The sequence below is a fragment of the Akebia trifoliata genome, chromosome 7, assembly GCF_017979445.1.
Source record: "Akebia trifoliata isolate Shusen 1 chromosome 7, ASM1797944v1, whole genome shotgun sequence".
Taxonomy (NCBI): domain Eukaryota; kingdom Viridiplantae; phylum Streptophyta; class Magnoliopsida; order Ranunculales; family Lardizabalaceae; genus Akebia; species Akebia trifoliata.
In genome coordinates, this window is record NC_141381.1 from 32,620,829 (window position 1) to 32,631,251 (window position 10,423).

A 10,423-nucleotide genomic window follows, 5' to 3' on the forward strand; every position below is an offset into this window, starting at 1 on the left:
TGAGTTTGATACTCAATATGAGCATTAATTCCTCAGGGGTCACCTGCAAGAGCACGCCCTCACTTACCTTGTACATGTAATGTGGAGCGTTGCATGTACCCCAGGACTAATTCGTGGACAAGATCATGGTCTATAGACGGGGTAAAAGTACAAATACGGCTTGGTTCACTGTCTATAGGAATACTCGATTATAAAAAAAAAAAAAGCATGTAAGAAATATAGGAATTGACTGGCAACGTATATAAGTGAGGGCATATTCATACGAGGATGAGATAAAAAATGAAGCCAAATACCTATCACCAAACTATTGTCTTTTACATCAGCCTTGACATTAATTGATCTCAAAGTTGCATTTTAATATGTCAACCAATTGAACTATGGATTCAAGCTCTTACTTTTTCTATAACTCATGAAGAAGAGAAGGGGATCTTCAATTTTAGGGTTTCTTGTTCAAAGAAAATCTGAATAAATTTAAGAGATAGAATACATGGTATTCATCAATTCTTATTTAATGTGTTAGTAAAGTTAATTTCCCGAATAGATATATTATAATGAAAAGTTGGTGTGACAATATAATTTTTTTATTTAAGGAATTACTGCATTTGAGGGGTATTTCCGTAACTTAGTAAGAAATTATTAAGTATCAATAACGGTTAACAATTAAAATTTAAAATAATAATTTCCGATCTTCTCATTTACTTAAATCCAACGGTCACCAACAGACCAAAATTCAAATTTAGAATCCAACAGTGGCAAACAATCCCACAAAACTAGCCGTTACATGAGCCTCTAAAGCCAACGTTCCTTTTTTTCCCATCTATTACGCCCCTTCTTTTATCTTCTTCAAAACTTAGATGAAAAAGAAAAAATCCAAACCTCTCCAGATCGTTAAAGAAACCCATCTCAGGCCAAATCTTCTCTGCATTGGCCATCCTTCGATCGATTTTGGGTATCTTTAGATCGATTTCTGGCCAAACAACACCGGAAAGATGACACCTGTGAAAGACCCACAAACGTCTCGACTGCGTGGGTTGGAGAATTCCAATCCCAATCACTCTAATTCAAGTCCTGTGCAGAAACAAGGAAACTCCCCTGCAATCAAATCAGCTAAATCCAAGAAATCAGTGTCGAAGAATCTAAATCAAATGGTCTCTCCCCGAAACAAGATTCAAAATAGGAGGTTTGTGGTGGCAAAGAAGAATCCGAAGGCAGTGTCATTGGCTTCATCGATCACTTGCAAATGCAAAGATAAGTTGGGGAATAATCTCAAGAAATGCCCATGTATCGCTTACCAGAACCTCCGTGTGTCCCAGGAGGAGTTCTTCCAGAAACGGATCAGCATCGAAGAATGTGATCAGGAATCGGATCAGTCCAAGAACTGCCAGAGAGCTGAGAGCAACGAGGGAGAGAACAACCAGATCATCAAAAACTTGGAATCTTTAAATGGGTTCGAAGATTCTGCTTTAGAAGTTAATGGGTCCTCTCCAAATGATGGAAGTAACGAAGATGCCGACGAGAATGAGTTACCAAGCGAAATGGGTCGTTCGGTGATCAAGAGAAGGAGAGAAAAATTGCTCGAAGAAGCCAGGAAGAGTGTTCCCGAAGCGGGTTGTGGACGGGTTCTGCATCTTGTTAAAGCATTTGAGAAACTTCTTTCTATCCCGAGTTCGAAGGATTTGAATGGGGAAGAAGAAAGTACGGAGGAAACGGCGAAATGGGCGGTACCATTACCAGGAATGCAACGACCTAAAGCTCCAGAGACAGAAGAGGGTTCTTTATCCTCTTTTTCTCCATCAGAGATGTATTTCACATCAGATAATTTTGGTATGGATTCGAAGGTTTCCTCGTCGTCTGATGGCAGTAGAGGAAGGTTTGTAGAAATTCAATTTGATTCTATAAAACATTACATCCAATTTCCTTTTATTCTATTTTTATCGGATTCTAATCTTTTTTCGCCTTCGAGTTCCAGTTTTACAAGCAGGACTTCTGGTGGTGGCCGAAGGAGCAGGCGAAGTGTAAGAATTTCGTATTTCCTTTTTTTTCCTGCCTTCATCATTATTAGGGATGTGCAATTGATTTGTTTTTGAAAATTTGAAAACTTTAGAATTCTTCTTATCTTATAAAGTTTTGATTTTTTTTGCAATTTCAGAGCTTCGAGTCCTCGGGGACATTTGGTGGAAGCAAATGGAAGAAGAAGCAACTCAAACTCACCCGCCAACAGCCGTTCAAGCTGAGAACAGAGGTACCCATTGTCCGAATTTACCTTAGACACCTCATCGTTTTGAAATCGATGTTAATTCTTACTGTTGTTGAGAAATTTGATCAAGTTTATTGGATATATGATTTGGTAGATGCCCTCTTTTCTATTGGCCTTAAAATAGTCCTTTTGCATATTTTTTCTTAAATTATATTTTTTGATCTATGATTTAAACAACAAGCATCCCATAATTAGTCTGGAAATCCATTTTTTTCATTTACTTCTATCAGAAATATAAACATATTGTTTAATTTTCATTTACTAAATGAGTATACAAGTGTTGACGAAAAGAGTTAAAATAAAAATAAAAAAGATTTCCAACTTGCAAAGACATTACTGATCGAATTCTCATTTCAGCAAAGAGGGAGATTTAAAGAGGAGGAATTCATCCAGAGAGTGCAGGAAATGTTCGTTGAGGAGGAGAAATTGCGGATACCTATCGCACAAGGTCTCCCATGGACAACAGATGAGCCAGAGGTTAGGGGCCTTACTTATATTTTATTTACAGTAAAATCTCAAATAAGTTATATTAATTTAGCATAACTACAACTATTCTTCTTAAAGTTACATTTTCAAACTACATACTTTGATGGGTCTTTCTCTACATTTATGGAGAAATAGAATAAAGGTTAACAATGTTAAATTTTGAATAAATTATGTTTATATTTCTGTCAAGATAACAATTAATAATCATATTTATTTTTAGCCAAAGGATTCTGAAATGGGTACTCAGGATAGTTTAGAAGAAAGGGTAATTTTCCTTATATTGGGTGATTGTTTTTGAATTTTATAAATGAAAGTTTATTTGGGGTAGTCCATATATGTTGTTCTCTGTGCATGTTCACTGACATCCAATTTTCTGTACATGCCATCGCAGTGTTTGGTAAAGCCGTTGGTGAAAGAAATCACAAGACCAGTCGACGTGAAGCTTCACAGCGATGTGAGGGCAATTGAGCGTGCTGAATTCGATCATCAAGTAAGTATCTAACAGATTTCTTTATCGCACAACTAGAAACTCTAATATTTTGGTTCTAAGAATAGTGTGAATTTAAACATGAGCCCTCAAGCACATAAAAATTCTTTCAAGCTTCTAACATTCATTCTAGGGGCAAATAAAGTTATTTGATTACGAACCTCGGGTGCATAGTTGTCTAACTTCTATTGGGCGTATAAACGAATTAAGCTAATCTGATTTTCTTCTATGTTTGTTCTGTTTGAATAAATGAAGGAACCCAAAGGACTTATCTTTCTTTTAGTTGTTGAAATTCCCTCTATTGTTATTTGATTTAATTTTTGTTTCTTGGCAGGTTGCCGAAAAGTTAAGCTTGATTGAGCAATACCGATCGGAAAAAGAGAGGCAACAAAAAGTATGTGTGTATATAGGCTCACAACTTTTACAATAAAATGCTGTATTAGTTTGTTTGATGTGGAATCTTTCTTTGTTGTTTTTTCTTCTTTAGATGGAAGAAGAGGAAGAAATAAAGAGGTTGAGGAGAGTGCTTGTTCCAAGAGCTCAACCCATGCCTTATTTTGACAGACCTTTCATCCCACAAAGGTATTATTATGTCTTAATCTGATTTCAATTGATGTTTTCTATTTATTATTGAAGATCGATCTCCAATACTTGACCGAACCTTATTAGTTGGACTTATAAGATGTCATCTCTAATTTTGTGAGATTCTTGTTTGGTTGTGTTTTGTGCGTTTTAAAGATCAGTGAAGAATCCAACTATTCCAAGAGAGCCAAAGTTTCACATTCCTCAACACAAGAAGATCAAGTGCACGTCATGGAACGACATTAGCATTTACAACCACCAGCATTGATGAAAGAGGGAAGGAAGACATTGGGTTGATAAACAATATAAAAAAAAAGACCATCAAAATCGTTTATTGTTTCCTTCATCGGTCACTCAAGATCATTAATTCTTTCTCTTTAATTTTTTGTATGACCGACAAACAACTGATGTAATTGCATTTTCAGAAACTTAATGGCAAGATTTTTTTGATGGGCACTACTAGCCTTCACTTATACTTTGATATCTCATATTCAATAATCTCTCTAATTGTACACAACCCCATAATCTAAAAAAGAATGAAAGAAATAATGGCTTTTAGATCGCAATTTTCATCGGAAAACATCCAATAATTAGATATGAAATCCTAAAACTTTCACCATGTTTTCTTCCTACCCATTTTGCACCAAAGCTCTATGTTGTTGTTGTACATTTCTTAACTATCTTAATCAACTTGTATTAGGAGGATAGCAAAAATACATTAATTTAAGAAAAGTTAAACAAAAATGAAGTTCATGTAAATGGACAAAAATATTATCATGCTTTCAAGAGAAATTTTCCAAAACGGAGCACTATTGAACTTATTTTTTAAAATGATAATTTACCGTTTTCAGAATTAATTTTTTTTATCAAAACGATAAAAGAATAATATGAACTGTACATTGGTAATTTTTTATATAAAAAAGTGCCATTTTTTAAAAATTTTATGCCCACTTACCATTATACCCTTAAGAACGGTAAATTGCTGTTTTTGGAAATAAGTTCAATAGTACTTTGTTTTGGGAATTATTCGATTTTTTATGCATGTTTTGAACCCTCTCAAAATTGCTACTCAATCTGTCAACCAAGTGCACTATGGCTCCACATTTTTTGTGTTCCCATTTGGTAATCTTTGTTCTCATCACCACAATCCTTCAACTTTAAATTATTTATTGATCTTTCCAATCTGTCTATCATAACCTCGGGATCAACAAATAGCGACACATAAATAACTAGATTAAACAAATGTCCTTAATCATTTTTTTCATAGGGTGAGTAACAAATCTTCACAATTCAACTACTTACATTCATTTGGAAAAAATAATTTTTTATAATATTTGAAAAACTGATCCCATGATCAAAATCAAAATTTACCAAATCGGTTGAATTGTTATCAGACCATAAAAATAAGGATAATTATCTCGATGAAAAGCTTCTATGGTTCTGACACGCATCCACGTCAGAAATGTCCCTCAAGATGTACATTTCAAAGTTACTCCAACACGACTATAAAAATAATAGTTATCGTGACCCCAAAAAAATAACTTTTAGAAAATTGAAAATAATTTAGAGAAAGTAACAATTTGAAAATTAAAAAATAATTTAGATTTTTTCAAAATAATTTTTAAAATTAACCTAAAAAAGTTTTTGATTTTTCAACTTTAAAAGAAACGAAAAAAAAAAATTACTTTTAAGTGAATTAAATGGGCTTAAAAGAATTTTGAAATTGGAGTATTTCATGATAAAGAACTTAGATAATTCCATCTTTAGCAGAATAAATCTATAGGTTGTGTGGGCCCACCCAATCTGTTATAAACGGGTGGATTTTTCTGACAGGTATCCCATGACCGGCTGAGATGTAGAGATTTCCAGCTGACTAAGAGAAATAGAGATTCTTAGAAATCAGGGATGAAATATCTTTCCATCCCAGCCGTTCGTTTGACATAGTGGGTCCAACGTCATTTGACACAAGTAATTTTCTAAAATGTTTGTTGGGCCCACTTTCGTCTCTTCCTCCTTCGATATCATCGCCGCTTTTTCTCTTAACAAAAATAAAAAATAAAAATCCGCCATTTTCGATTTCTGAGAGAACCTGAATCAAATTTTCTCAATTCTCATAGATTGGTTCTTCTTCCTTCATGGCTTCGCTCTCGATTTCGTGCCCTAAGTCCTCCTCATTGGCTCTCTTTGGATCTCCACGTCAACAACAACAACAGTCATCGAAGATCTTATTTCAATCGGCTTTGAAGTCAAGGAAGCCTTCGTTTCTTGCTGGATATTCTTCGCTAGATCAATCTGCATTTTTCAGATTTCAGGTTCTTTGGTTGATTAATTCGTCTGATACTTTAAAAAAAAAAAATCGAATATCAGTTTTTTAAATTGTCGTTCTTATCATATTGGCCGTTAATCTTTTACTGAAAGATGACATTTTGCCCCTTTTTTCTAATTTCATGTTTCAAATCCTTTATTATTGTTGATGAGTTGTAACATTTCTTTCTTCATGAGTACTTATTTTTAATTTATGTTCAACTTTTAGTATTCTTGGGAAGCAGATTTGAATGTCGCACGTTTGTAGAGCTTTAATATAAAGATATTGACTTGTATTTTGGTCAATTGGGACAAGCACGCAACTTTTCGTGGCCTTATATTGTTATTTGTTATTGATTTTTTGTTAAATCTTGTAAATGAAGCATTTTGGGTCTTGCACCTCTTGTTATGAATTACCACAAATCTTCATTATAAGGCTACAAAAAAGCTATTTAGATCACCATGTAGAGCAATTGAGTCAACCATTATCGCGGCAGAGTGCCACTTATGATGGTCTAACATTAAATGTATGCTAAGTCATGCGCACACATCACTACGCATGATGATGTGTATTTTAACACTTAATTGGTGACATGGCATATCACCAGCTTAGAAGTTATGTCAGATGAGCCCAATCAGTGACGATACAAGCAAAGGGTAATGTTTGATGGTTGGGGAGGAGACCCATGGATGCGTGATAATGCCATGAGATCTGTTATGCTACCAATAAAAGTATCCATGTAAGGTCACTCATAGAAATGAGTTAATGATTTGTCAGGCTATGGGCAATTAGGTTGACAAAATCGCTACGTATCACCTAGCCTTGACACATGTTAACCCCATGGGGCATCAAAAATAAACTAAGGGCATCATTGTCCCTTGCATCACTTTATGCTTCTATAAATAGGATCCCATGGGTCACTAAGAAAGGATTTGCGCTAAGTTCACAATAGGATGACAACTGGAGACTAGGGAACGTATTTTCAAAAACTATAAACCTCTTTCGAAGATATTACTCAAATCATCTCTCTCTCTCTCTCTCTCTCTCCATTATGTTCAACGACAACTTTGAACGGTCATTATCTCGGTTTAGGTGAAAATCGGAGTCACCTCACCCAACCTTTCAAACCACATGTACGTTCACTCGTAATTAACAACTAAAGTTTACATTTTAATGCACACAACCTTATTCATCCAAAAAAATTTACAAGAACAAAGAAGTTAATTTTTTTCAGGCTTGGATGCACATCAAACACAATTACTTGTTTGTGCAAAACAGCAGATTTGTAAGTAAATTATGGTTCATTGTATGGGTAGTGGAGGTGTATGACTTGAATCCAGATATATTGGGCATCCATGTTATTGTTTTATGTGAATTAAGAAATGGAAAACTTGATATTGTGTAGGTTTAACTTGTGTGCTGCACGGTATTACCATAATTGTATTTTGTCATTAAAATGGTTCATAGTGGATAATATTATGTATAGCTTGGGATCCAGCTATGTTGGGTAGTGATTATGGACACATTACTTTTGCATGTTCAAGCGTACTTGGAATGAATATTATGTTTCAGTGGATTGGCTAATGCCATATAGTTTTTCTCCAGATAAGAGACCAAAAATTATATTGAAAATGCTGAAAATACAACTAAAGGGGAAGGATTTCCTTGGGAAAATCAATACCTACTACACAAAAATAATACATACAAGGGCTATAAAAGCAGATTTTGATATAAAACCATGATTTTCATTTAGAAGACCATTAAAATAAAGGGTGACGCTACCTTAAATGTTCAAATGTGTCCGTGCATCGGCTCATGTCCAATATAGAAAAAATCCTAAAATTGCCGTGCTCTTGTTACATAGGGCCTATATATACCAATCACTTAGCAAGGTTAATTTTCAATTTGTCTCAACGATGTCGTTTCATCTTCTGCAGGGACCTACCCAGAACCAATCCACCATTTGGAAGGTGCATGCTCAAAGTAATGAGGTAAGCTGCACAATTTAATTAATTAGCTTTTTTTTTCTTTTCGGTTTGTTGCAAGCTGGCTCTATTGAACTTGTTTTCTACATCCAAGGTTGCTTTGCAAAAATCTTCAAATTCCACTTCAGTGTCCCAAGAAAAATTAGAAATCCCATCATCTGGCAAAAAAGATGAGCCAGCAGAAGAACCTGGTATCAAAGACACAGTTTCGGACACATCATCCATTTCGGCATTCATGACTCAAGTGGCAGATCTTGTCAAGTAATTGAACAACATTTTTTCTAATTTATTTTTTCATGGGTAAACAAAGATAAATGTTGGGTTGATATTACTTTCTTTTAACAGGCTTGTGGATTCAAGAGATATAATGGAGCTGCAGTTAAAGCAACTGGATTGTGAGCTGACAATAAGGAAAAAGGAAGCTTTGCCACAAGCACCAGCTTCAGCTCCTGTTATGATGCAACACTATCCTCCACAAGCTATGCTTCCATCTCAACCGCCGCCTGCCCCGGCCCCCACTGCCTCACCAAGTCCTGCTCTTTCAGCTCCAGCTCTTCCTGCCCCTGAGAAGTCAACAAAGTCATCACATCCGCCTCTGAAGTGCCCCATGGCTGGAACATTTTATCGATCTCCTGGACCCGGGGAACCACCATTTGTCAAGGTAGATAGTTGCCTTTATTCCTTTAACCACCAATATTTTGTAATGTTTTACATGGATGTATGTGGAGGTGTACCTGTATTTATGTGTATATGTATGCATGTCTTCATAAATGGCTGTGGCAGTGGAGTGATCTTCCTTTATATGGTTCTTTTTTTTCACTTAGTATGTACCTGTGGTTCTACAGGTGGGAGATAAGGTCCAGAAAGGTCAGGTCGTGTGCATCATTGAGGCCATGAAACTTATGAATGAGATTGAAGTAAGTCTCCCGATCCTTACATTCACCGTAGTAAATGCTAACTCTTATTGTTATATGATTAAGTGAAGAAAAGTTCTATATTCCTCTTTGAGCTCGTCAACTGAAAAAAAAAATTTATTTATTTATTTATCATTTAAGTGAATAGAGTAAGTACATTACATTAATCTATCGTGATGATAACATGTTTGCCCTATTTTATGGGTGCCCTTTTAGAATAATGTTGGGAAGTTGAAACTTGTCTGTAGGCATTTATATTTGTGACGCATCATTAATTTAGAACTTTTGACTTGGATGAATGGTCAGACCTTTGTTGAGAATCATAACTCGCCTCGTGATTGAGACCAGAAACTTGATTACGTCCTTCAGATCGTATCTTGTTTGAACATTAACAGAAATCATCTGAATACTTGACTGTCATAAAATTTGACTAGGCATTCTCAGGATCAGCTCCTCAGGAAGGGTAGGCCGGGTGTTTGAAACCCCACGAAGCTTTGAACTCCTTAGAGCCACCCTCCAGGGTTTGGTTGACCCTCGACTCAACCAGTTGCACGTAGGACTTTCCGAGGGGACGGTGCCTGTGACCGTGGATTAGTCTCACCCACAGGGCGGGAATACCCACAATAAGAAGGAAAAAAAAAAAAAGGATCAGCTTAATCTGTTAATCTTTTGGGAAAGTTAACATACGGCTGCTTGACAGTCATTGTTCAGCAGAGAAATTGTATAATATCTTTTTGTTTATGTTTTTTTTTTTTTTTTTTGTTCAATATTTTCATGAGTAAGCTGAACTTGAAGCCATGACTTCAAATTTGCATAGCAATATGTCCATGCCCACTTGTAAACCGTGTCACATATGTATTTTCCTTACGTACGTGCAAAGGCCTCAATTTGAATGATGTTAAATGACAAGATCAACAGTGTAACTCTCTACTTTCTTTTTTTCTTTTCCTGTCAGGCTGATAAGTCAGGAACCATAGTTGAGATACTCGCAGAAGATGGGAAACCAGTTAGCCTGGACATGGTACTCTCACTCACTCACACGCACTTTTCTAGCCTTTGCTTTGCTTTTTCTGAAGTTATTTTTTTTTTCTCCCTGCAGCCTCTATTTGTCATTGAGCCGTGAAAGTAGGAAAGCTGTGTGATGTTATCACTTGTAGGGAAAGGAAGTGGACAATATTCAGAAATTTAATTTTGACAGTTTTAATAATGTTTCACTAAAATCTGAGTTATTTATAATGTATGAGTTCAACAGTTTTTTCACTTCAATATAATTGGGGTAGATTTGTTGAAGCAGTATAGAATCTCTCACACACATACTAACACACACTGTTTTCATATCTATTCTTGGTATCTCAGTCCATGTCATTTTTATCTTCTTCTCACACTATTAAAACCTTCAAATTTTAT

At 35.5% G+C, this 10,423-nt stretch overlaps 2 protein-coding genes across 2 annotated transcripts; both read left to right on the forward strand.

Annotated features, from left to right (window-relative positions):
* Positions 1-821: 821 nt before the first annotated feature.
* LOC147399172 (microtubule-destabilizing protein 60-like) lies at positions 822-4,268 on the forward strand. Its single transcript, XM_086448629.1, has 8 exons — positions 822-1,870; positions 1,970-2,015; positions 2,150-2,242; positions 2,615-2,734; positions 3,135-3,233; positions 3,565-3,624; positions 3,718-3,812; positions 3,969-4,268. The coding sequence occupies exons 1-8, from the start codon at positions 990-992 to the stop codon at positions 4,078-4,080; spliced, it is 1,506 nt and encodes a 501-aa protein (XP_086304755.1). The 5' UTR covers positions 822-989; the 3' UTR covers positions 4,081-4,268.
* A 1,588-nt stretch (positions 4,269-5,856) lies between these two features.
* LOC147399173 (biotin carboxyl carrier protein of acetyl-CoA carboxylase, chloroplastic-like) lies at positions 5,857-10,309 on the forward strand. The gene is made up of 7 exons (XM_086448630.1): positions 5,857-6,124; positions 8,055-8,108; positions 8,197-8,363; positions 8,448-8,763; positions 8,948-9,019; positions 9,972-10,037; positions 10,116-10,309. The coding sequence occupies exons 1-7, from the start codon at positions 5,948-5,950 to the stop codon at positions 10,137-10,139; spliced, it is 876 nt and encodes a 291-aa protein (XP_086304756.1). The 5' UTR covers positions 5,857-5,947; the 3' UTR covers positions 10,140-10,309.
* Positions 10,310-10,423: the final 114 nt, after the last annotated feature.

Bases quoted from the DNA above. Each gene is read 5' to 3' on its own strand.
- LOC147399172 (XM_086448629.1), top strand. From the start codon at position 990: ATGACACCTGTGAAAGACCCACAAACGTCTCGACTGCGTGGGTTGGAG. The intron at 1,871-1,969 runs GTTTGTAGAAAT...TTCGAGTTCCAG, and splicing joins TCTGATGGCAGTAGAGGAAG to TTTTACAAGCAGGACTTCTG. The intron at 2,243-2,614 runs GTACCCATTGTC...TTCTCATTTCAG, and splicing joins CGTTCAAGCTGAGAACAGAG to CAAAGAGGGAGATTTAAAGA.
- LOC147399173 (XM_086448630.1), top strand. From the start codon at position 5,948: ATGGCTTCGCTCTCGATTTCGTGCCCTAAGTCCTCCTCATTGGCTCTC. The intron at 8,109-8,196 runs GTAAGCTGCACA...TCTACATCCAAG, and splicing joins TGCATGCTCAAAGTAATGAG to GTTGCTTTGCAAAAATCTTC. The intron at 9,020-9,971 runs GTAAGTCTCCCG...TTTTCCTGTCAG, and splicing joins AACTTATGAATGAGATTGAA to GCTGATAAGTCAGGAACCAT.